The following is a 27600-nucleotide window of genomic DNA, read 5'->3' as shown; positions in this document are numbered from 1 at the left end:
TTTGGAAAGTGGAATTGCAAGATATGTTTATTTTAGTGCAAGGCATACAAGGGGGTCTTCAAAAACTTCATGAAAAATGTGTATTATGAACAAACTATGTGTGGATCTCAAAGTCTTTTTACCCCCAAGTAAACTTTTAATTCCATTTTCCAGGAACTTTCAAAGTGCCAGTGTATGCACTCAGGTCCAAGAACAGCATCTCGAGTTACCTGTTAAGCCCTCGATGAAGGCTGACTGTTGGACATCTCCACTGATGGTCAAGACAAGAATTTTGTACTGGCGCCCTGGTGTGAGGGAGGTGAATCGATATTCGGTTGCAGTGTTGACAAGGTGAAAAGGAGGAAACACTTTCATGTCGTTGAAGAGGAGCTGGATCTCGTACTGGTCCACGTCCCCCTCAGCTCGTGACCACGTCACATGCAGGTCCTCGGTGCTCCGATTCCGCAACGTTAGATCCTTCACAGGCTCTGGAACTAGGGAGACAATTCAGGAAAGGGACTTGATCCGAATTTACCTACACAGTAACTTATGAACCACATTCAAGGAACTGGCATCTCTCTCCCCCTTCTCCAAATAAACTACTCAGACTACTTCATGTGTAATTAAACAAGAAAAATTGGAAGCAACCACTAAAATTGTGATTTTTTCCTGACATAAATCTTACGGGCAACATGTTGGTAGAATATAATTATGAGTTATGTTCTCAATCATAAGATAAAGCGAGAAGGTAAGATTTTAGTGCCACAATGCAGGAGGACGGGGAAGCAAAGGGGAACATTTAGACTTCTTGTTCCCTCACTAAGCTTGCTCTTACCTGCCAATAAATATTTTGTAATTATAGGACATACCTTGCTGGAACAACGTTAGGTGTATGGGGATTGTAATTTACTAAGCAGTAAGAAGAGAAAATTTAAATTGTTGATAAATTATCTACTTGGTGACCTTCAAGCTCAACCAATCATCAGGTTTCGCAAGCATTCCACTTACTGGTTCTCCCATTTGCTTGTTCGCTGGCTTCATATTGTCCACTCTTAGTACTAACGGTGACACTGTACAACCGTCCAGGGACTAGCTGTACAAACACGCACTCATTTTCTGATTTGGGAATGCTTTTGGTTTGAACGAAGTTGTTCTTGTTTTTAATGGTAACTTCATAGTGGTCAAAGTCACCCGGAGCGTGCACCCAGGATACCTTTAAATAGTCACTCCGGGCCGAGTGGCTCACGCTGACTCCTTGGACCTTGTCAGGCACTGGAAAAGACAACAGAGAGCAGCTAAACACTTAGTGGTTGGGGGTGAGCAATGGGTCCCAGGTTTCTGTCTGCATTTAAAATACTGAAGCTTTAGATTACACATTTTGGGAGGCAAAAGACTGCTACACTACATGGAGTGATTAAATGGCTCTGTAGCAGAACCTTATGAATTCATCTGAATCCCGTTGTTTGCCCATACAGTTTCCTGTGTAAGATGGAACATTAACGTGAATGGCGAAGGTATTATAAATGACAGCATACCTTGGTAACTCATGAGGTGATAAGAATATAATTAATCAAAAAGGGGCAGAAAAGAAAACATGGATGGCCAGTTAATACATAAAGGTATTCTACATCAAGGCCAGAGTATAAATACCATTGTACTTGCATTTGACTTACAAAACTAAAACTGATAAACTCACAGTGTTGATGCTGTATGTAGGTGCAATACAATCAGACAAGATGGAAAGCAAGGAAGGAAGAACACAGGAGTCAAGCTTTTGTTGTAGGTAGTGATTTTTCATGAATACAATAAATTATTAAAGTTATTAACTAGATAACACAGTATTAAAGGTACTCTAATTTGGGGCTGATTTTTAATTCAACAGTAGGCCACAGTTCATTATTTTGGTTATAACTGGACATTATTATATAAATGAAAAAGCATCAAAAACTACGAACTCAAAGCTACTGTATATCCTCTATACGTGCAGGTGTCATCTGTTTGGGCTATGTTAAGGGATTTCTGCTCTAGTCAGAGGCCAAGTCTTTTTTTCCACATCTTGAAGTGATAAAATCTGCTATGGGTTGGATGTTGACTGTCTCCCAAAGGCCCAAGAAGTAAAGATTTGGCCCCCAAACTCTTAGGTTAGAGATGCTAAGAGGGTAGAAACATAATCAAATTATGGTGTTTGAAGGTGAGGCCTTTGGGAGATCATTGGATGGGGTTGAGTTGTTTTAGGAAGCCACCAGGATTCAATTGTGGGGGCTCCACCTAAACACTACATAGAAATACATGCTCCTACTTGCCATGTGAAGCTTGGTGTCACCTAGGAATACCATCACCAGAGGCTGAAGCAATGGGGCCTACCTGATCGTGGACTAGGAACCCCTAGAACCATGAACCCAAATAACCCTTTCTCCTTTATAAAGCTAGGCTGCTTTGGATATTATGTTAGTGATGAAAACCTAACTAATACAGTATCTATGCTACATTTTTCATGATGTTTCTCATATCTACAAGTTGCATTAGCATCTTTTCTTTCAGATTTATTTATTTGAAAGTCAGAGTTAGGGGCCAGTGCTGTGGTGTAGAAGGTTAAGCCTCCACCTTGCTGCTTCACTTTGACCCAGCTCTCTACTAATGGACTGACAAAGCAGTGGAAGACGGCCCAAGTCCTTGGGCCCCTGCATCCACATGGGAGACCCAAAAGAAGCTCTTGGCTCTGGATCGGCTCAGCTCTGGCCATTGTGGTCATTTGGGGAGTGAACCAGTCGATGGAAGACCTTTCTCTTTGTGTCTCCCTCTCTCCATAAATCTGCCTCAAATAAACATTTTTTTTAAAGAGGTGGGGAGACAGAGATCCTCCATCTGCTAGTTCACTCCACAGATGACCACAAAGGCCAGGCTGGGCCAGGACAAGGTCAGGAGCCAGGAGCTTGCTCCAGGTCTCCCACATGGTTGACAGGAGCCCAAGCACTTGGACCATCCTCTTTAGCAGGGAGCTGGATTGGCAGTGGAGCAACTGGGACTCTAGCTGGCACCCTAACTGGAATTCCAGTGTTGCTGGGGGTGGCCTCACTTCCTATACCAGAACATAGCACCTGCATTAGCATCTTCCATGGGATTCTTTACTGATTAGTTTTTGCATTGCATTACAGATCACCATAGACATGGAGGAAGGCCAGTATGCTTTCTTCAAGATATTTACTTGAAACTAAAACATGGTATGCATGGGTTAAAAAAGGTCAATAATCCAGGCAACTTACTGAAGGCAAAGCAGCTGTTACTGGAAGAAAAACAGGCTGAATACCATGCTAGGTTAATAAGGGGCTCTACAGGTGGAACTGGAGATAATTTGTGAGAATTACCTTGCTGCACGATGACATGATGCAGTACAGAATTAAAAATACTGATATTTTCACCCAAAGTGTTCAACAAGAGCATGAGAAAAGGGAAGAGCATTAAGATAATGAGCCAAAATCAACAAGACAATAACTCAGCCATGTCTCTCTGGTTAAGATGATTTGTCAGAGCAAGGATTTGCCTCTGTTAGTTATGCTCCAAAGCCAAATTCATGCTGACAAAAGAATCAATAGAATGTTTTAAATAATCACTTTTCTTACAGTTAGATAATTTTTTAGCAAAATGCCCTGCAATATTAATGTCATATGGACAGGACAAGTTCATGAATTATTGCTCATGAGTAGGAAGGGATTGGTAGTTGGGTGACATATCCTCAAATTTCTGGTGATTTTTAGGCTCCATGTTGATCAAATGAGAGACTGACAAAGAATGCTTTGTAAATGGAAGTCTGCTTTTCAGTTCTAAGCTATTATTGTGATGATCAATATAATGAGCCTTCATATATTTGAAGACAGAGATGATCTCTTTATATCCCTGACTTTATATCACTTAGGTGTAGTGGCCATGTGGGCTCAGAGAAGTCATACTTTCTTCCTGGGACTTTATTTCCAGAGAAGAAGTTGTGATCCTAAGGAGTCTTTGAAGGGTAGCATTCTATAACAACATCAGTCAGTGATTAACATTTTTCAAGTCACAGAAACTATAAAATATGATAAAAGCAATGGACTCCTCTCAATCACACATATCTTTCCTCTCCCAACAAGTTCATGTACAATTTCAGGGGCTACTATATTTCTAAAGTTCACCCATGGACCACTAAGTGAAAAAAAAAAAATCTGTGCTCTAAGTCATTTCTGATTATTTATCAACAAATATTTTTTGAGTGCCTGCCCACTGGGCTCCAGGTCCTACTCTAGGTAATAGGATGATACCAATTGTCCCAGTTTCCTGGAAAAACTGACATTTTCAAGTGAAAAAAATCAACCTCTATCAGTAGAAAAGACTTAACAAAATATTGATGCCAAACTTAAGCAGAAATCTCAGATGTGAACTTCAGCATAAATATCAGGAAAACAAACTGTCTAGTTCTTTTCAACATATTAATGACCTATATTCATTTTAGTTGCTAAGATTTTCGCTCCTTAGTTCCAGAACTATACAGATCCACATTTCCATCTTATGTGAACAAGGTAGAATAGTATCCTTCACCAATGAACACTTCAGGAAGGACTTGGGGACAGAGAACTTTGCAGGGTCTGGAGCCATTCAGAACTGTGCTTAAACCAGGAAATTTAATGGTTGCTTAGCAAGGTAAACAGTTGGGTGAATGACTTAACCTTCCTAAACTTTGTTTTTTTGATCTGTAAAAATGGGAATAACAGTAACTGCCTTAAAAGAGGAACTGATAGCAATTAGTTGGGTTACACGAGAAGTCAGACCTAGCATTCAAAAAGTACTCCCAAAAAGGAAATACAAGGGTACTTTCAGCGCAGCTCCGGCCATTGCGGCCAATTGGGGAGTGAACCAGCGGATGTAAGACTCCCCTCTCTCTCTGCCTCTCCTTCTCTATCTGTATAACTCTTTCAAATTAAATAAATAAATCTTAAAAAGTTTGTGGAATAGTGGAATATGGGATAAAAATGTTTATTTTGATGTAACTCTTTGAAACTCATAAATAGTAGGGAATCTTCAAAAGGTTGCTGAAAATGAGTATTATGAAAAAAGACTATGCATGTGTTTCGAACGTTTTTTCACCCAAACTTATTTTTCAATTCTGTTTTCCATGGACTTTTTGAAGCAACCTCAACCCTGATATGCTTGTTATTATAGTAGATTATAATATAAATTCAGGCCATCCACATTCTGTTGCTCTTACTCCAAAAGTAACTAATGTTTACCCACGGAGTTTCTGGGGTGGAAATACGGAGTCCACGACAGCCTTGTGATCTCTGCTGCGTCTCCTCCTCTTATTCCAGGACTGCTACAGTCTGGGATGCCCTGGGCCACAGGACTAGTGGGTTCTATGCTACCCGCACCTTCTCGCATCCTTACCTGTCCGCTCTTGGCTGAAGGAATGATTTTCGTACTTGCCACTCCTTGTAGTTATTGTCACGTTGTAGAGACGGCCTGGCGTGAGGGAGCTGAAGGAACATTCGCTGACAGACTTGGCAATGACAAGGGACTGAACCAGCATGCCGTCATGGGACAGCGCCACCACGTAGCTGTCCACGTCCCCCGGCGCTGGCAGCCAGGAAACGCTGAGGTAGTCATTGCGGCCAGAGTTGTTCACCGTCACTCCACTCACACTGGAAGGGACTGATTTTAAAAGTGAGGAGAAGGCTGTTAGAAACCCATGAACTCAGGAGATCCAATTACATAGGAGGTCAACGAAATCTGACGATTTCACTTTAGTGCTCAAAGCTGAGTGTCCTTAGATCAATCAGAAGAGGCACCAAGGTACAAGTGCCAGCAGACCTTATGGATGCCTCATAAATATAAGGATGCTGCTAATAAATTCTTAAGGAATTGGTTTTCAGTGGAGGCATTTTTTACGTGAATGTGGCAGGAGGCGCACTGTAGGAAAGGGAGCTAACATTTGCGCAATCCACATAAATTGAACCAAACTCATCAGGAAAGCAAACATGTTTGAGGAGAAAGATGAAGAGTGCGACGGCTTTTCTCGGGATTGTAGACTTTGAGATAGCTCCCATCTTGCATGCCATGAGTTGTGCACTCCCTGGCCTGGGTGCTGAACAGTAACACAACTAGCATGGCCATTCTTTCCCTTTGCAAAGCATTTTCTGCCCTCTAGTGGCAAGAAAAAGCCACTCGAAGGCAGTAAATGTGGAAGCTGAACCAACTGTGATTAGAGAGAGTGAATAGGGCAATCACTAAACGGGGAGATTACTGCAGCAAACACTTGAGAACCTACGATTTCTTAAATATGCAAACATTTTGGAAAAGTCACATGTATATATGGCAAATTAGCAATTGTGATACTGAATAAAATTGTACCAGGTATGGGAAATAAGTGCTCAGTAAATAGTATTGCCCTAATTGACCTTCAGGAAAAAATGATCTGCACTGCCATTTGCATCATTAGTTGATTAATTTCAGCTAACTATTTTCATCTTATTGTCAGTGTTACTATTTCAGCTACAACGGACAGGATTTGGCTAGATGCTCTGATTTTGTGAGTTAAATCCCAAAGTCTACCTTACACTGCAAATAGATCACCAAAAATTAAGAACAGCATCCTATTGAACAAGTCTGATAATACCATTCCATGTATATGGACACAGATGTAAAGATGAACTTCTTTGAAAGAAAAGATTTATTATTTATTTATTTGAAAGTCGAAGTTACAGAGATAATGGTTCACAGAGTGATAGTTCACTCCCCTAATGTCTGTAATGGCCAGAGCCAGGCCAGACCAATGCCAGGAGCCTGGAACGCCAGCCAATTCTCTCATGAGAATGAATGGCAGGGGTCCAAGCACTTGGGTCATCTGCTGCTGTTTTCCCAATCACCTTAACAGGGAGCTGAATTGGAAGAGGAGCAGTTGGGACTTGGAACTGGGGCTCATATGGGATGCTGGTGGCAGTTTAATCTGCTACACCACAATATTGGCCCCTAAAGTTGAACTTTTAGTCACAATATTTATCTTTTTTTCCTTCTTTATCTTGGGACCAGTGCCGTAGTGTAATAGGTTAAGCCTCTGTCTGCAGAGCTGGTATCCCATACGGGTGCCCGTTTGAGTCCTGGCTGCTCCACTTCCAATCCAGCTCCCTGCTAATGCACCTGGGAAAGCAGTGGAAGATGGCCCTAGTGCTTGGGCCCCTGCCCCCACGTGGGAGACCCAGATGAAGCTCCTGGCTTTGGACTGGTCCAGTTTTGGCCATTGCATCCATTTGGGGAGTGAACCAGCAGATGGGGAGACCTCTAACTCTGCCTCTCAAATAAATAAATAAATCTTAAAGTCATCAAAATGTCCATTCTCCCAAAAGCAATTTATACATTCAATGCATTACCAATCAAGATACCGAAGACCTTCTTCTCAGATCTGGAAAAAATGATGCTGAAATTCATATGGAGACACAGGAAACCTCGAATAGCTAAAGCAATCTTGTACAACAAAAACAAAGCCGGAGGCATCACAATACCAGATTTCAGGACATACTACAGGACAGTTGTTATCAAAACAGCATGGTACTGGTACAGAAACAGATGGATAGACCAATGGAACAGAATAGAAACACCAGAAATCAATCCAAACATCTACAGCCAACTTATATTTGATCAAGGATCCAAAACCAATCCCTGGATTAAGGACAGTCTATTCAATAAATGGTGCTGGGAAAATTGGATTTCCATGTATAGAACCATGAAGCAAGATCTCTACCTTTCACCTTACACAAAAATTCACTCAACATGGATTAAAGACTTAAATCTACGACCCAACACCATCAAATTATTAAAGAGCATTGGAGAAACCCTGCAAGATATAGGTAATGGCAAAGACTTCTTGGAAAAGACCCCAGAAGCACAGGCAGTCAAAACCAAAAATAACATTTGGGATTGCATCAAATGGAGAAGTTTCTGTACTTCAAAAGAAACAGTCAGGAAAGTGAAGAGGCAACCGACAGAATGGGAAAAAATATTTGCAAACTATGCAACAGATAAAGGGTTGATAACCAGAACCTACAAAGAAATCAAGAAACTCCACAACATCAAAACAAACAACCCACTTAAGAGATGGGCCAAGGACCTCAATAGACATCTTTCCAAAGAGGAAATCCAAATGGCCAACAGACACATGAAAAAATGTTCAAGATCACTAGCCATCAGAGAAATGCAAATCAAAACCACAATGAAGTTTCACCTCACCCTGGTTAGAATGGCTCACATTCAGAAATCTACCAACAACAGATGCTGGAGAGGATGTGGGGAAAAAGGGACACTAACCCACTGTTGGTGGGAATGCAAACTGGTTAAGCCATTATGGAAGTCAGTCTGGAGATTCCTCAGAAACCTGAATATAACCCTATCATTCAACCCAGCCATCCGACTCCTTGGAATTTACCCAAAGGAAATTAAATTGGCAAACAAAAAATTGGTCTGCACCTTAATGTTTATTGCAGCTCAATTCACAATAGCTAAGACCTGGAACCAACCCAAATGTCCATCAATAGTAGACTGGATAAAGAAATTATGGGACATGTACTCTATAGAATCCTATACAGCAGTCAAAAACAACGAAACCAGGTCATTTGCAACAAGATGGAGGAATCTGGAAAATATTATGCTGAGTGAAATAAGCCAGTCCCAAAGGGACAAATATCATATGTTCTCCCTGATTGGTGACAACTAACTGAGCACCAAAGGGGAAACCTGTTGAAGTGAATTGGACACTATGAGAAACAGTGACTTGATCAGCTCTTGTCCTGACTGTTGATGTACAATGTAATACTTTATCCATTATAGTATTTTTTTTTTAGTACTATTGTTTGAACTCTGTAATTAACACACAATTATTCTTAGGTGTTTAAATTTTAACTGAAAAGTGATCCCTGTTAAATATAAGAGTGGAAATAAGAGAGGGAGGAGATGTACAATTTGGGACATGCTCAATCGGACTTGCCCCAAATGGTGGAGTTAGAAACGTGCCAGGGGATTCCAGTACAATCCCATCAAGGCGGCATGTACCAATGCCATCTCACTAGTCCAAGTGATCAATTTCAGTTCACAATTGATCACACTGATAGGTCTAAGAGTCAAAGGGATCACACAAACAAGTCTAGTGTCTGCTAATACTAACTGATAGAATCAAAAAGGGAGAGAACGATCCAACATGGGAAGCGGGATACACAGCAGACTCATAGAATGGCAGATGTCCTAAATAGCACTCTGTCCTCAGAATCAGCCCTTAAGGCATTCGTATCTGGCTGAAGAGCCCATGAGAGTATTTTAGGCATGGAAAGCCAAGACACTCTGGGGAAAAAAAAAAAAAAAAGAAGACCTAAATGAAAGATCTCTGTGAGTGAGATCCCAGTGGAAAGAACGGGGCCATCAAAGAAGGCGGTACCTTTCTCTGAAGGGAGGAGAGAACTTCCACTTTGACTATGACCCTGTTGGAATAAGATCGAAGTCGGCGAACCCTAAAGGCTTCCATAGCCTTGGCAACTCATGACTAGAGCCTAAGAAGATTACTGACGCCATAAACAAGAGTGTCAAATTGATAAGTCAGCAACAGGAGTCACTGTGTACTTATGTCTCATGTGGGATCTGTCCTTAATGTGTTGTCTAATGTGAAGTGAAGCTATAACTAGTACTGAAACAGTATTTTTACACTTTGTGTTTCTGTGTGGGTGCAAACTGATGAAATCTTTACTTAGTATATACTGAATCGATCTTCCATATATAAAGATAATTGAAAATGAAAAAAAAAACTTGGTTTTAAATTGGACATTGCATAGAAAATTAATCAATTTTTAAAAAATATCATGTAGGATCTCTGTCCTTAATGTGCTATACATTGTGATTTAATGCTATAACTAGTACTCAAACAGTATGTTTCACTTTGTGTTGCTATGTGGGTGCAAACTGTTGAAATCTTTACTTAATATATACTAAACTGATCTTCTGTATATAAAGAGAATTGAAAATGAATCTTGATGTGAATGGAAGGGGAGAGAGAGCGGGAAAGGGGAGGGTTGCGGGTGGGAGGGAAGTTATGGGGGGGGAGCCATTGTAATCTCTAAGGTGTATGTACTTTGGAAATTTATATTCATTAAATAAAAGTTTAAAAAAAAAGAAAAAAACAAAACAAAACAAAAAAATAAATAAAAAAACTATCTCTTTTTTCCTCCCTCTCTCCCCCCCACCCTGCTTCCTTCCATTGTTTCTTTCAGGAACAGCCTGAAATCCAACTTGGTATAATAAGTAAAGTTAAGTGGGTGGGATCACTGATTTGATTCTGAATTTACTAATAATTACCAAAGTTTCTGTCATAGTTATATAATTTTTTCTTAAGAAATTGAAACATAAATGTTATACATCATATATTTTTGTGTTTATACAATTCCATTGCATTATGTAGAAAATTATATTTCCTTATTTGGTGCCACTCCTCTCTGATACATCAGGCCATAATAACATTTATTTGTTTACTTTGTTCTCTGCCTCTTTGACAGGGAGCTCTTAAGGTCAAGGGAGATTGGTTTGCATCAGTATTAAGCCCTTGTTTGACATTGTTTATGAAAATCTGTGTGACTTAAGAATTATTATCAACTAAACTTTTGAATCTATAAATTGGAGATAATTTCATTTCTATTTCTAAAAACCAAGAATTTGAAAGAGTGGAAGACATTCTCTTTGCAAGTTAAAAAAAAATATATATCATTACTTATTACATTCACTGGGACATAAACATTTCCAAGGAAATCAACTGAATGACAGATACACTTTATGCCATCACAAAGGTTTTTATGATAGCTTTTTTTTTTTAAGATTTATTTAGTTATTTGAAAGTCAGAGTTACAGAAAGAGGAGAGGCAGAGAGAGGTCTTCTTTCTAATAGTTCACTCCCCAATTGGCTGCAACAGCCAGAGCTGCGCCAATCTGAAGCCAGGAGCTTTCTCCAGGTCTCCCATGCGGGTGCAGGGTCCCAAGGACTTGGGCCTCATCTACTGCTTTCCCAGGCCATAGCAGAGAGCTGGAAAGGAAGTAGAGCAGCCAGGTCTCGAACTGGAGGCCATATGGGATGCTGGTGCTTCAGGCCAGGGCGTTAACTCACTGCGCCATAGCGCCAGCCTCTTGTGATAGTTCTGACATGTTCATCAGAGATTTAGAAAATTCAGGATTTATTCTCTTCTGTGCTCACCCATTACCCAATTTCCATTCCATGCACCTTCTGGGTGGTATTGAAATTTGGTTTTTAGGAAGGTCAGAGATGAGTCTCCTTTTGGAAGTTTTAAAAGCTCTAGAATATTCTATCAGGTGGTCCCATGTATTCAGAGCTCTGTTAAGTCACAGACACACACATACATCTCCACTTCTTACCTGTTCTTCCCTCTACCACCACTTGTCGAGATGAGATCCCTCCACTCACTGTGGTCACAACCACAGAATACAGGCTGCCGGGTTTGAGGGAGTGGAAGCTGTATCTGCTGGTCTCACTGGAGACACTTTCATTTTTGATGACTACATTTTCGTGGATCAGTAAGACTTGGTAGAATTCTATGTCTCCCAGCGCCTGGGTCCAGTTAGTAAACAGACTACTGGTCATTCCTTGGTTGCTCACATGCAAGCCAGTCACTTGGGCAGGCACTAAACACAGTAGGCAAAAGACAAAACAAATGATACTTCATCATCTTGAGGAAGTATAAGAAAAATGAGTTTAAAAAAAACAGAGACTTGAAAATGTTAAAAATAACTTTTTATTGTTGTTGCTGGACTCTTGGCTCTCTTTCCTTTTGCATGGAAAATCACACCCCTACAGAGGCTCTTCTACATTGCACCAAAATTACTTAAGTTCCAGGGATGAGATGATGGATACTTATTAGGTAGTTTTGATTTTAAATTTTAAATAATGAAATTTTCCATTTTTGAAGACTACTTACTTAATTTGATTTTATCTGCCCTTACCCCATGGTAACTCAAAGCCATATGATCTATTTAAGCAAATGGGTGGTATTAAGAAATCTCTTCAATCCGGTGATTGAGTTTAGTGTAGCAAGCTAGTTAATTCTTTACTGGCACATTCTCAGAAGGGCTATTATTACACATGAAAATTCTGTCATGATATAAATAAGATTATAACAACTATTGAATGCTACTATATGCCAAGTATGGGCTGTATGCTTTAAAGAGGTTATATTACTTTGACACCCATTCAAAAACCTGTAAAGAAACCAAAGGTCATAAAATGTAAGAAACTTAGCCTTTATCACTTGCTAACAAATTATCATCCTGGGGTACAAAGCTAGATCTTTCTAATCCCTAAGCCCATGCCCTTTTCCTAATTAGCAACTTTTTGATTTCCAAAATATCCATTAACAAATATTATACACAGATCTTGAAGATGGCAATTTGTCAGCCTACATTCTTCTTTGATTATCGTAATTCAGGGAAGAGGCACAAAGGGACTGTAAGGTATCATACTCCTTCAGTAAGTTCACTGACTTTTAGATTAAGATACAAACATTTTTATTAAAAAAAGGCTACTACACATGGATCAGGATCAGACTATTCCATTTTAATTCTAAATTTTATATTGAAAGCAAAGGAAATACAACGACTAAAACAATTTTGAAAAGAAAAGAAAAAAGAAAGTGGGATAAACAACATTATACAATTCCACTAGAAAGCTACATTCATGAAGACAGTGAGATACTGACAAAGGACAAATGGGCACATAAGCCAATAGAACAGAATTGAGAGTGCAGAAATGGGCCAATATATAGCTGACTGAAATTTTTACAGAGATTCAAAGTCAATTTATGATAAAAGGAAAGTCTTTTCAACAAGCAGGGATGGAGTCATTGGGTGTCCACATGCAGAGAATAAGCCTTGACTCTCATATCATTTATGAAAATTAAAGTATCATAGACCTACATCGAAAACCTAAAACCACAAACCTTTGTCACCTGTGTTTGGCAAGGGTCTTCTAGATATGATACCAGAAGCATGATACATGAAAGAAAAGGATTAATAAACTGGACTTCAAAACTAACCCCATCCGTTCAGCAAAATGCACTAACAATGAAAACTATCCCACAGATGAGAGGAAAACATTTTAAGTGCACGTTTCTGAAGAAGCCTTCTCTCCAGAATGAAAAGCTCTCAGTCAATGATAGGAAAACAAATAGCCTTATTCAAAGTGGGCAAAATTTTGGACATATACTTCCCCAAAAAGGACAAATAGATGGTAAAGAAGCACATAAAAGTATTTGCAAAACTATTATACATTAATGACAAGCAAATTCAACCACTTGAGAGACCCCTACACAACTACTGGGCTGCCTACATTTTAAAATAAATAAACTGACGGTTCTATGAAATGCGATTGTGAATGAGGAGGAACTGGAGATCTTGTACATTGCTGATGGAATGTAAAAATTTCCAAACATGTTGAAAACGGATTCCAGTTTCTTACAAAGTCAACCATACACTGACCATATGATCCAGCAAAGTGAGTACTGGGGATGACAAAAATGATCTTAATTCGAAAGCAGTCCCTTGAGCCTGGCCGTATGATGAGCCAGAACCATGAAAACCCCTCCAGTAAATACAACTATACATGAATCAATGACAGGAGAAGTAAAGAATTCTTAGAGGCTGAAAAACAAGTAATGGTAAGGGAACTGGATCTCTGAAGCACACTGTCTTGGGGACTTTTTTCAAACATGAATTTAAACTTTGATTCTATGGCATTACATACTCTCCAAGATAGGAGGTAAATTATTGGACTTTTCCAGGCTGAAAAAGCTTGTAATGGACCCTGCCTAACACTGGAATGAAAATCTAATGAAGGAGTGATAGCATATAGCACAGATCTGAAAGAGATATTTAAAAGTGAAGATAGGGGCTGGCACTGTGGCATAGTGGGTTAAGCCACTGCCTGGGACACTGGCATCCAATATGGGCACCTGTTTCAGTCCTGGCTGCTCCACTTCCAATCCTGCTCCCTTGTAATGGCCTGAGAAAAGCAGCAGAAGACGGCCGCCCAAATGCTTGGGTCCCCGCTACCCACACAGGAGACATAGAAAAACTTCCTGGCTCCTGGCTTCTGGCTTTTGCTTGGCACAGCCCAGGCAGTTGCAGCCATCTGGGTAGTGAGCCAGTGGATAGGAGCGCACTCTTGCTCTTGTTCTCACCCTCGCTCTCTCTCTCTCTCTACCTCTGCCTTTCAAGTATATAAATTAATTTTTTTAAAAAGTAAAGATAACAAAACAATTAAAAGTTGTTAAACCTCAAAGGGAAGATTTAAAAATAGATAGGGATGAAGAAAGAATTAATGAACTGAAACAAAGAGCTAAAGAAATTATTTAGATCAGCCCAATCCATGGAAACTGTTTGTGTATTCTAGAATACCAGAAGGAGAACATCAGGAGACTCAAAACACAGGTAACATTGGAGTGTTAATAGCTGACGATCTCTAGTAATGATGAAAGGTGTTAATCTCAAAGTACAGAAATCCCAATCAATCTCAAAAAAGATATATGTCTACATCTAGATTATTATTATAAAACAACAGAACATTAAAACCAAATAGTAGATCTTAAAAGCAGTCACAGTGAACAGATTACTTGTAGAGAATTAGAATGACAGTGACTTTTCATTAGTGAGAATGAATGCCCAAAAGACTGGAATGTGCTGGGACAAGGGAATTTTTTAAATATTTATTTTACTATGGGCACCAGTTCAAATCCCAGCTGCTCCACTTCCAATCCAGTTCCCTGCTAATGCACCTGGGAAAACAGGAGAGGATGGCCCATGTGCTTGGGCCCATACACCCATGTGGGAGATAGGGAAGAAACTCCTAGCTTCTGTCTTCAGCCTGGCCCAGCCCCAGCCATTGTAGCCATTTGGGGAGTGAACCAGTGAATGGAAGATCTCTGTCTTTCCCTTTCTCTCTCTGTAACTCTTTCAAATCAATAAAATAAATCTTAAAAATTTTTACTCTACTTATTTGAAGAGGCAGGCAGAGAAGAGAGAGGTAGAGATCTCCTGTCTGCTGGCTAACTTCCCCAAATGCCTGCAACATCCAGAGATGAGCCAAGCTAAAGCCAGGAGCCAGGAAATCACTCTGAGTCTCCCATGTGGGTGGCAGGTACTCAACTAATTGAACCATCAGATACTGCTTTCCAGGGTGCACATTAGCTGGAAACTGGAATCAGGAGTGAAGCCAGAATTTAAACCTAGGCACCCCAATATGGGATGTGAGTATCTCAAATAGCGTCTTGACCAAATCCTCACCCTCAAGAAAGTAACTTTCAAGATAGAATTGAAACCTCAGAAAACATTTTTCAAGAATGAGAGCTATATAAACACATTCCTAGAAAAGTCAGAGTGGAGACAGCTTATGCCTAGAAATTCTCACTAATGAAATTTGAAGAATGTTTTCCAGATTGAAAAAAAATCCAGATACAATTTCTGATATGTAAGAAAGGGTCAGCAGAATAGGTAACTCTAAAGAGAGATTCTTATAAAATAAATATAATTTTCTGGGGCTAAAAAGGAAAGAAATAAAACACATAGTATATATATTGGAAAAGGGAATCTTGATGACACCCTTGTTCCCACTTTCAGTTAGAAAATGAGTTATTAGAAGCTAACTTCCCACTGCATCTGTCCCTCTACTGCCACCTGCACCCACAACCTCTTTCCAGCTGCTCCAGCGGCGAGACGGCCTGCACACCTCTCTACAGCCCATTCTGTCACTGGTGCTCTAGATTCCAGTATCTCTCATCAAATCAGCAATGACAGAGCAATTTCTCCTTCTCCCTTTCCACCACCGTGCTCCTTTCTTCTAAATGACTCCCATTAGCATAAAGTGTGCTGCTATTTCTCCTGTGCTTAAAAAGAATCCTCCTTTCAACCACTATTCTAGATGCTGCCTTATTTCTCCATTTTCCTTTGCAGCAAAACTCCTTGGAAGGTTGGTTTTCCATTCGTTTTCAATTTTAGCAAAATAAATTCAAGCAAAGAAAAAAGGAGGAACTTAGGAAGAGCTGAAATTAGTAAAACAGACAAGAAACACAATAGAAAGAATTCTTAAGATAATGCCTACTGGATTAAAGATAAATATTTGTAAATCACATGTTAAATAATGCAGCCGACAGAACTCTTTAAAATCTGAAATGTAAAAAGATTATTACCTGTCCTTCCTTTTACCGAAGAGGAATTTTTTAAGTCTCCACTGATACTGGTGACTGTGGCCATATATTTTCGTCCAGGCACCAGGTCGGTGAAAGTGAATTCTTTGGCATCCCTGGAAAGCGACTTGTGGATGAGTAAGAGGTCCCTGTCGGCGAGTGAGATGATGTATTTCTCCCATTCGGCCAGGGGAGTCTGCCACATGATGCTCAGGGACGTTTCATTGGCGTGTTTGACTCGGAGCTGCTGGACAGGCAAGGGGACTGAGGAAAAGCAATGGAGACCTGTGTCATTGACTGACTCACAAAACTCACGGACTATTCATTAGCGATCTTGTCACTCATCCCCAGGAATGTTGCAGGTCAATTTTTCTTTTCTGAATACTTAAGAGCATTGAAAAAAAGAAAGGAAAAGCTTATTACAAATAATTTTCTTCTTATAACACAACTAGAAATAAGGATGCAAAGAAATACTGTTAGATAATACCTGACTGGGTCATTTATTTGTGACCAAATATTACTTTATTAGAGTTTATCTCTTCATATGAGTTTTGTGATAGAAAAATATTTAAGGGGCCAGCACTGTGGAGTAGCGGTTAAAGCTGCCGCCTGCAGTGCCAGCATCCCACATGGGCGCTGATTGGAGTCCTGAATGCTCCATTTCCAATCCAGCTCCCTGCTATGCCCTGGGAAAGCAGTGGAAGATGGCCCAAGTTTTTGGGCCTCTGCATCTGCATGGGAGGCCTAGAAGAAACTCCTGGCTCATGAGGCCATTTGGAGAGTGAACCAGCAGATGGAAGACCTCTCTCTCTCTCTCTCTGTTTTTGCCTCTCTGTAACTCTGCCTTTCAAATAAAACAAGTCTTTAATAAAATAAAGAAGAAAAATATTTAATACAATTTTGTCAACCACAAAATCATGTAGTCTATATCTGAGTGCTTAGGCAGAGTTAGGAGTATTTTTTAGCCCCACAACTTGGAAAAATCAAGTGCTTCTTCCATTTGTTTCTGAGAAGGGGGACACTGAAGTGTTCATGAAAGGGTGTAGAAGCTGGCAAATAATAGGAGCAGATGTGTAAGCAGGTGATTCTTATCCAGTCAAAATTGCTCCCATTTATCTAAAAATCTTATTATTACAATTTCTAGACGACATTTTTAGGAGCAAAAATGGAGGATGAAAGAATCCATTGTGTGAAATTATATTGTGATTTTTGCATCAAACAATTTTTCTATAATGGCTTCCTAACTGAATCCCCAACACTGTATATTTCTTCTTCGGTTTGTACAAATAATTTGAGTATTTTTATCACGTTCTACTTTAAGTCACCTTATTCATCTGGACATGCAGTTTAAGAAAAGGTATCCTAGAATTATATCGACACGCAGAGAGCTCATTCTGCCCCTTGATCTTACATTTCCAAGTTACTTGAGTTGAGTAACAAAATATTGGGGAAACATAGATATCTGGCCTACTAAATACTAAATATGGCTTGGTTTAAGTGGATTTAGGTCTTTGAGTATCATCCAACGGACACTGATATTAGGAATATGAAGAGATTACTGGAAGACACTGTTGGCAAAGCTAAGAGGATGTCTCGATCTTTTGCTTTGACATTCTTCTATACAGTCTTCTAAGTGTGCTGATTCATTGTGGCCCAACAAGTTAAGCCACTGCTTGGGATGGCCATATGCCATATTGGAGTGCTGACTAAAGTCCCGGCTAGTTCTGCTTCTAATCCTGCTTCCTGCTAATACCTCCTGGGAGGCAGCAAAAGATGGCTCAAGTACTTGGGCCTCTGCCACCCATGTTGGAGACCTGCGGTGTTCTAGGCTACTGGCTGTGGCCTGGCCCAGCTCTGGCTGTTGCAGGCATTTGGAAAAGTTGAGAAAACTGGCTTTGGGAAGTTGTGACTTTCACAAGGAATTGTGATATAACTGTGACAGCGAAAATACCAAAACCTTGTTATCCCTTTTCCTTAAAATGCAAATATATCCCTACAAACTTTAATCATTCTTCCTTAGTACCTGAAAGTCCCACATAAATCAACGGTAAGTCAAGGCACTGACTCACTAATACTGATCATAAGCAAAATGTTCTTTTGACAGGAGGTTAGTCTTCATTTTCAGATTATATCCATTCTCTTCTTTTGGCCTTTAAAATGTGTTTCTTTTATGAGATAATATAGTAGAAGCAGTTTCTATTATTCTAATTTGACAACATTAAAATTCAGCAATTCTGTGTTAGTGTGCAAGTCTGCCATGTGCCACGCAGGGACACTGAGGTATGACACTGGCAGTTACCTGGCTTACTTGGGGAAAAGTACACAAAAAGGGTACAAGTGAAGGTTCCACCAGGCGTTAATACCTTCATATTTACTTACCTGTCCTGCCTTGGCAACGCTCAGAATTCTTCAAGTTTCCACTCTCAACAGTGACTTCTACCTCATACTGTCTTCCCGGTATGAGCCCCACGTCATCCACAACATAGTGTGTTTCCTCCTTTCTCACCGTGGTGTTGAACAGCACGGAAGAGTCGTTGAAGAGCAGGAGCTGATACCTCTCCCAGTCTCCAGCAGGGGGCGACCAACTCACTACGAGGGACCTCATCCAACCATTGTTGTTTGCCTCTAGATTCCCAACTTTGTCTGGAACTAAGTAATGAAATGAAGTTAGGAAAAAAAATAAAAAAATAAAAAAATAAAAAAGACACTAAAAGCCAAAAGTGAGGGGACTCATTTACTTTTCACGGGCGACAGTCAATGGGAGGTATCATATCTTCAATTCAAAACATTTTAAGCCCTCTTGAGGTCTGTGGATTGCAAATGAGGGTTCTTTTTCATTTTGGAGATCTCTGACACGCAAAACATACGTGTTAAAATCATTTTAGTAATCTACAGCGATGCAGTCTTCTGTAGTGCTGTTTCTTATTGACTGCACACCAGTACTAGAAGTAATGCTGACATTACTTCTCTCGGGGTAATTTTAATCGACATGGCATCTGTTGGAAGAGATGGTGGATTTTGGGGGTCATGAAGCATTCCTCTCTTTCTTGTACAATGGAAAAGATTAACCTTCTTGCAATGTAGCTCTGATTGTATTGTTCTTTTGCATGAAAATATCTCAAGGTCTCTCCACAAACTACAGAATAAAATGTCAAGTCTCACTTTAGCAGCTTTTCAAGTTCAGACCCCATATCCTGGGCCTCTCAACTCTGACTCTCCCTGCAGCCACCGTCCCTCCTTCCCCTCCTCTTCTGACGTTGACCCTGTGGTGTGTCCTACCGGGCCATGACACACACACACACACACACACACACCGTCTCTGTGCCTTTGCTAACATCATCCCTTCTTCCTCAGACAGCTCTCCTCCTTTTTCCTCTTTGTTTGCCAAGAACTTCACACTTTAAAGATACCACTTAATGGCCATTTCCTTGAAAGTTTTACTGATCTTCTGAGAGAGATTTTGTTTTGTTTCCTTTCTGACTATGCATCTCTCACTAAGATCTCTCATACCACAGAGAATGAACTCTGGAATCAAATAGCCTGGTTTAAATTCTAGCTCCACCACTTACTGGCTGGATGACTATGCACAAATTATTTGACCTCTCTGGATTATCTGTAAAATGGTGTTCATAACAGGCCATCTCTCATGGTTTTATTATGAAAGCTAAATAAAATAGTAGATGTATGGTGTTTAGTCAGTGCCTGATACATGGAAATAAAGATAAAATTATCATTAAAATGCACTATTTTAAATTATCTGTGGGTATTCGAAATTTGTGTGATTAAAATGCAACTTCTTTAAAGCAAGGATGACTGAAAATTTTCTGTAAGGGCCAGATCATAAGAAAGTATCTTCAAAAAGTTTGTGGAAAATGGAATTAAAAGGTCAGCTTATTTTGGTGCAAGAAACTGTTGGAAATCCAAGCATACAAAGGGTCTTCATAAATTTCATGGAAAATATATATTGTGAAAAAAGCCATATGGATTTCAAATTTTTCTTTCCCAAAATGAACTTATCTTTTTAAAAATATATTTTTATTTACTTTTTAAAATTTATCTGAAGGAGGGACAGTGATTTCTCATCTGTTGGTTCACTCCCCAAATGCCTGCAAGAGCTGGGACTGGGCCACCTGAACCAGGAGCCAAGAACTCAATCTGGGTCTCCCTTGTGGGTGACAGGGACCCAAAAACTTGAGCCATCACTGCTGTCACCCAAGGTGTGCATGGAATTAGGGGAGGAGCTAGGACACAAACTTAGGTACTGTGATCCGGGAGGTAGGCGTCCCAAACACCAACTTTTTAATTCCATTTTTCCAGGAACTTTTTGTAGTATCCTTGTAAATATTTCAGGCTTTGCTGATCACATGTAGTCTCTGTTTTATATTTTTCTAGGTTTTTGTGTATTTGTTTCTATAACCTCTTAAAATGTAAAAAACAACAACACAACAACAACAACAAAAAAAAAACAAGAAACAAGAAACCACTCTTAACCTGGGGGCTGTTAAAATAGGCCACTAACCAAATTTGGCATAGGCTGTAGTTTACTGAACCATGTCTGAAAAGCAATAGCGTGTCTTATTAATGGCCAAAGCTCCCAGTAGAATAGTTTATTCATATAAGCCACTGAATAAATGTTCGGTGCCATAAATGTTTTATTTATTGGTATCGGCCCTAATGCATTTGTCCTACTTAGGCAATGGGATATGAAAAAGCACAGGGCAGAGACAATATGTCAATCATGTAACAGCCCAAACATCATCATGTAAATATCTCAGATGAATGTAATTAATCCTCTACTTTGCCCTACATATTTAGCCTGGGGCCACAGAAACCTCAGTCATATAAGCCCCACTTTCCAGAATGGAAAATTATTTTGTTCTATTCTAAGACAAATCAGAGAATGATTTGGGCAACCAAGGAATATTCTGGAACCCAAGACTTACCTGTTCTGCCCACCGCCGTGTTCTGAGCAGACAGTTCCCCAGAGACACAACTGATGGTAACTTGATAAAGTCGTCCTGGGGCTAAGTCTTTAAAGTGGGTTTCAGTGACCTGAGGTGCTAATACTCTGGATTCCTTCACGGTCCCTTGGTGGGACAGGGTAACGTTGTAGGAATCTAGGTTTCCATGAGGTCTTTGCCATTTGACTTTCAGAGAGGTCAAGCTGCCATCATTTGTCACCTTCAGGCTCGAGACTTCCATGGGGGCTAGTTAGCAAAGGAAAGAAAGGAGACTTCACCCAGGCGTCAGAGCAGTCCTCTGCTCAGATGTTGAACTGTATTTTAATTCCCTTAAGTCACACTCCTTGCTCAGAAGAAAGCAACTGCCTTGAGAGGCACAAACAATACCAGAAAGCCAAAGGAAGGCTGTCCGCTTCTTGGCAAGGGCACAATCCTGGCAATCAGGAGCCTGGGTTCTGGCTGGGATGTGGCTGGCTTTCACTTTCTGGGCAGCTCCTTATCTGACTCAGCCTACTGCTCCCTGCTGGCAAATGAGGCTTGGTCAAAAGACCTAAAATGATCCTCCCCAGCTCTGAAATTCACCAGGTGTACTACTCAAAGAGGCTTCTCAGCTGCTTAATTTCTTCCTATCTTTATAAACTTAAAATACCGGGGCCAGTGCTGTGGCTCACTTGGTTAATCCTCCGCCTGTGGCGCCGGCATCCCATATGGGCACTGGGTTGTAGTCCTGCTTGCTCCTCTTCCAGTCCAGCTCTCTGCTGTGGCCCAGGAGGGCAGTGGAGGATGGCCCAAGTGCTTGGGCCCTGCACCCGCATGGGAAACCAGGAAGAAGCACCTGGCTCCTGGCTTCAGATTGGCACAGTGCCGGCCACAGCAGCCATTTGGGGAGTGAACCAACGGAAGGAAGACTTTTCTCTCTGTGTCTCTCTCACTGTCTGTAACTCTACCTGTCAAATAAAAAAAAAAAAAAAACCCCAGTATATAATAAATAGATTGATCAGTGGGTGACTAAAAAGCTTCGTGTGCAAGGCTGGCACTGTGGTGTAGCAGGTAAAGCTACCACCTGCAGTGCTGGCATCCCATATGGGTGCCAGTTCGAGTCCCGGGTGCTCTACTTCCAATTCCACTTTCTGCTATGGCCTGGGAAAGCAGTGGAAAATGACCCAAGTACTTGGGCCCCTGTACCCACATGGGAGACCTGGAAGAAGCTCCTGGCTCCTGGCTTTGGATTGGCCCAGCTATGGCTGATACAGCCATCTGGGGAGTGAACCAGCAGATGGAAGGCTTCTTTTTATTTCTTTCTCTTTCTCTTTCTCCCTCTCTCTTTCTCTCCCTCTTTCTCTCTCTCTGCCTCAGCCTCTCTGTAACTCTGCCTTTCAAAAATAAATCTTTAAAAAAAACTTTGTGTGCTTAACATTTTATTTTTCATGTTAAATTATGACAAAACTAAAGAGTTGCGCTGCTATTTCAAAGGAAAATTGTTACAAGGGATATAGGTATGATTTGGTATGTATTTTTTCTACCTCTTGACCACACTGTAATTTTGTGCCTTACTAATGGTATAATATAAATTAATGAGGTTTAATTAAAAGCATGTACACAGCATACCAGCTTTGCATTGGGCAGTTGGAAGTGTAATTTTCTCTTGATGTACATAAATAACTCTTAAGCTATATGCTACATTTGTATCAGAGATGTTGACTCATCCTTGAGGTATATTACGAATGGTGTATAAATGTACACCCCTGAGTATCTTTCCCACCAGCTTCCCAGTTTCAGAAACTTCCCCCACTACAGCAGTTTCTAAGGCACTAAATACTTTAGAGTTTATCTTAAAATTAGATAATTTACCAAGAAAGGGGATTTATTGATGCAGTGCACCCACTAGAACCATTAGAACCTCCTAGAATGTAAGCATCACGAAGGCAAAGACTTTGTCTTTCTTGGGTGCTGTTATGTCTGCAATGCCTAGCAGATAGTTTACACGCAATATATTTTGGTTGAATGAATGAATGTATGTATGAATTATTCCTGAATAGTTAGCACAATTAAGTTTACCAGCCTATAAGCTACAAGAATAGGTCCTATAGTACTCGGTCCAAGGATGTATTTTGTTGGATAAGAGTAATTTGGAAATGGATGTCATATGGGAGTAGGTCTGGGCATACGACTGAAAAAAGTAATCCAGGTTCACTGTAAGTGATGGATGTCACAAAACCAGTAGATGTCTGTTTAGATACAGAAGTAAGAATCCTAAGCAAGGAGATGGAAGTACTAAAGAAGAAAAATGGGGCTCACATCAGCCCTTAATTTTGCCTACTTCAGAAAGTTGCCAAGGGCTAGCCTAAATAAAAGGGAATTCCTCTTTGAGTAGAAATGTAGATACATATTGAAGAACTTCTTTTAATTTATGTGAATTTCAATGTTATACATTGTCATCATTCAAGTTATTAAATAAACCTAATCATTAAATCCTTGCTTGATTTGAGCTTTATTCTTAGTGAGCCCACCTGGAGGAACTTACCCGTCCTGACTAGTTTCCACCTGTGGTTTTGCAGTCCTGCAGCCTCCGTCACAATAGTGAGGTTGTAGAGTTGGCCAGGTGTCAGCCCATGAACAGTGTGGGATGTAGCCTGTTTGTCCACCACAGTGTCATGCACTAAGATTCCTTTATCCACTAGCATCAGCCGGTATTGCTCCACATTCCCAGAACCATGGGACCAGGAAATCAGGAGTGAGTCAGTTTTGGCGGAAACCTGAATGTTTTTCACCGGAGATGGCACTGGTGGGATAAAGTGCATGTCCAAAATGTCATTCGTATCTTTTTATGGAGACATAGAGACATTTAGTGAAAAATCACATCTCTACTTCTTAACTTATATAATAGTAATAATGAATAGCAGCACTCAAATTTCAGAAGCACCTTTGCTAATGTTCTTTTTCAGTTTCTTTCTTTATTTCCCCCACTTACTATATATTAAGGTATTTTTTTGCCAATGAAGCACAACATGAAATAGTAACAAGTGAAAGGGAAAAAGGAAGGAACTATAGGAGATGAAGAGCAGCTGGAGATAAAATGAGAGAGAAGATGAGGGGAGAGCAAACGAGAGGGAAGACATAAACTTCATGGAAGCAGGTGGAAATGTGCCTAGGATATGATAGAAGGGTGCACTATGTGACTGATTTGCCACCACATCAAGGAAGCAAAGACTTGTTTCAAATGTAGGAATGTTTGGGAAACACCATGGCTTGGTGCTATGAGAAGAAAATCCAAAGGGGCAAATATTAAAAAAGTTAGTTTTGTGGCATAGACTTAGAAAATGATGCAGAAAATCCTGTTGCCTAGGATACGACAGAGAAGGGCCATTAGGGAGCTGAATTGGGGAAATTCTCCAGTTTGAGAGAAGCCCTGTGTCTTGTTCGAAATCACCAAGCACGTTGGCAGCACGTTCACACATCTTGTGGTCGGTACAGCCTTCTCACTGTATTTAAGAAGTAACTGGTAATTCTCAGGGGCCTCTCGCTTCTGTTCCTTGAACAACATGCAGCTTCAGAAGTACCAGAGACTGTGAAATGGTCCACTCTGCGTAAACAGCTCTCACCTGTTGATCCATTGGTGTAAACTGGAGAGGAACGCTTGTCTCCAGAAACAGCTGTGATGGCCATACTGTATTTGCTACCAGCAGTGAGGTTAAAAAAAGTGTATTCATTCCATGAAGCACTTTCTTGAATTTGGGTCTCCTGTGTCTTTTGCTTATTTTCATCAAATAATTGCACCTCATAGCCGGTGACTTTTCCAGAAGAAGGAGTCCACCAGACTTGCAAGCTGGTTGAAGTAGTCTTCTCTTGGCTGACTTCAAACTTCGCAGGAGGTAATGGATCTGCAAGGCAAATACCAAGAAAGTGCACACGGCTTGAGGATGTCTGCAAACAGCTGCTTATTTTACTGTATTCCAGATCTATTTTCCTTCAAAACTATGCTGCCTGTGAAACAAATCAGCATTTTGCTTCACTTCTAAACCTACTACTTCATTTTCAAACAAAACCAAAAAATTCAAACTAAACCAAACAACAACAACAAAAATCCACTTGGCTGCTAGTTATGTGAATTCTTTTCTAATATTTTTTTTTTGTTAAGGTAGCTCTGACATTAAAAATTCAAGCAACTTTATATTTTCTTTGGCTTCCAAGTTTAGTAAACATTTCAAACATTAAGAAATATCCAGGCTGTCTCTAGACAAATACTGAAGATCTCAACAGAAAATAGATAAAGAAATAATTGAACTTTTTCCCAAGTTGTGGATTGTGGTGTCAAATCTACATAAGTTTGGGTGATTTTTAGCTATTAGACAATCATAAAAGATACAGATCTAATAATGAGCATAAAGTAGGTCTTCTCACCATAATGGAATCTATGGATGTTTTCTACATCCATAGATTAAAAATATCTCACTTTTGGGGCCCTAGTCTCAATAGTGGGTGAGGAGGGGGAAGTCTTGTACCCAATTATTCATTTCAACTTTCAAAGTCATGGGTAAGTCTTAGGAGTCCTGCTTTGCCTGTGATGAGTCCCCACTGGTGAACTTGAAGTAGATGGAAGGCACACCACTGGGTTAGGAACTAGGTCAATGGTATTCAGCAAGAAGCTATTTCTTAGGTACAGTAGGGAGTAGAAGCTGAGAAACAAGGTTGTCTCTACTCTGAATACTGATAGTAGGACTGCTGACAGCTATCCACATATGAGATGCTGTCATAAATCCTGCATGGTTCTTGATTTAAAGTAGGAGAAGGATATTTTTAAAATTTTCATTGTTACTTGAAAAAGAGAAAGAGAGAGAGAGAGATGAATCTTTTTCTGCTGGTTCACTCCCCAGATGCCAGGGTTGAGCCTGACTGAAGCCAGGAGCTCAGAACTCAATCCAGCTTTCTCACGTGGGAGGCAGGGATTGAAGTACTCGAGCCATTATCTGCTGATTCTCATGGTGTGCAGCAGCCTGTAGCAGGATCTTGAGTGAAGGTGGGACTTGAACCTAGTCACTCCAGTAAGGGATGTGGTCATTCCAAATGGTGTCTTAACGGCTGTGCCAAACACCTGTCCTTAGAGACCAATTTTTTAGGGTCAGGTGAAATGTTTTCATGCCATGGCTATAGAGACCTCAATTCTTATTCATATCATGGTGGGCTGTATTTTGCTTACAATAGAACATCAGGAATTCCAGACCTTCTTAGAACAGTACATGTTTTAAGAAGTTGTTCACTTGTGAGCAGCATAATAACAAACAAATAAGATAACCTCACTCTACACTCAAAAAGCTCTTATGGACAGATAACCCATAAGACCAGCAGAGACCATAGGCTTCTTACAGCCCATGATATAATTTATAGGAGGAGTGCACCATACTTCAAAAACTCAATATAGACACTTAACATTTTATAATATCAATAATGAATATGTTAGCTGATAAGTAAGTCAAGGCAGCAGAAATTAAGACAGCCCTTGGAAGACAAGATTGCCTGGCTCATCACAGAACATAGCTTTGGGCTCATCTCAAGAGTGCAGCTTCTGTCCTGGTGGCCTGGGTTTGAATCTGGCTCTCTTATTTTGTTACTGTGTACTTTGGGCCATTCCTTAACCTCCCTGCGTCTCGCCTGTGCAATACTTTAATAATGTTAATAACAGTATCTTTTTAGAATTGTTCTAAATTGAGTTATATATACATATAGAATTGTTATAATTGAGTATTATATAAAAAGCACTTAGAGACGTTGGTGTTGAGGTGCAGCGCGTTAAGTTGCTGCTTGTGACATCCGAATCCCATATTGGAACACCAATTTGAGTCCTGGCTACCCTGCTTCTGATTCAGCTTCCTGCTAACACTCCTGAGAGGGCAGCAGATGATGGCCCACGTCTTTGCACCCGTCTTCAATGTGGGAGACCTGGAGTTCCTGGCTCCTGCCTTTGACCTGGCCTAGCCTTGGTTGTTGAGGTCATCTGGGGAGTGATATCAGCAGATGGAAGGTCCTTCTCTCTATGACTTCCTCTACCACTCTGCCTTTCAACTGAATTATTATTATTATTATTATTATTATTTTTAAGAAAAGCACTAGAACCATGCCTGGCATGCAGTAAATGCTCCGTGTTAACCATTATCGTTAATCCTGCAATCAGAAGACATTGCCTCAGAAGCAGTGAGACATAGTGGTAGAGATTGTGGCCTTTGCGATCAGGGAACTTAATTCAAATCTCAGCTCCATCACTTATCAGTGGTGAGACGTTGAGCACGTTACTTACCCTATCTAGGCCTCCATTTTCCCATCAGCTTACCTGGATCGTAATGGACACTGAATAATACAAACTTAGTTTTGTCTACTTGATCGTAAGCAAAGTATTTTCCTCTGAATTACTGGCAAAATGGAGGCAA

The 27600-nt window shown here is 40.3% G+C and overlaps 1 protein-coding gene across 2 annotated transcripts in view; it reads right to left on the bottom strand.

Annotated features, from left to right (window-relative positions):
• Positions 1-27600, bottom strand: part of PTPRB (protein tyrosine phosphatase receptor type B) — a 141765-nt gene that overhangs the window by 60154 nt on the left and 54011 nt on the right. For both annotated transcript variants that reach the window (XM_062203225.1, XM_062203224.1), the window contains 9 exons: positions 24781-25059; positions 23703-23960; positions 21161-21424; positions 18597-18866; positions 16221-16481; positions 11401-11667; positions 5392-5655; positions 988-1251; positions 210-473 (listed from right to left, as the gene is read on the bottom strand). In XM_062203225.1, coding sequence (XP_062059209.1) covers positions 210-473; positions 988-1251; positions 5392-5655; positions 11401-11667; positions 16221-16481; positions 18597-18866; positions 21161-21424; positions 23703-23960; positions 24781-25059 — 2391 coding nt within the window. The remainder of the gene's footprint in view (positions 1-209; positions 474-987; positions 1252-5391; positions 5656-11400; positions 11668-16220; positions 16482-18596; positions 18867-21160; positions 21425-23702; positions 23961-24780; positions 25060-27600) is intronic.

The sequence above is a fragment of the Lepus europaeus genome, chromosome 10, assembly GCF_033115175.1.
Source record: "Lepus europaeus isolate LE1 chromosome 10, mLepTim1.pri, whole genome shotgun sequence".
Classification (NCBI taxonomy): Eukaryota; Metazoa; Chordata; class Mammalia; order Lagomorpha; family Leporidae; genus Lepus; species Lepus europaeus.
Note: the sequence above shows the minus strand (reverse complement) of the source record. Positions and strands in the feature narration are given on the sequence as shown.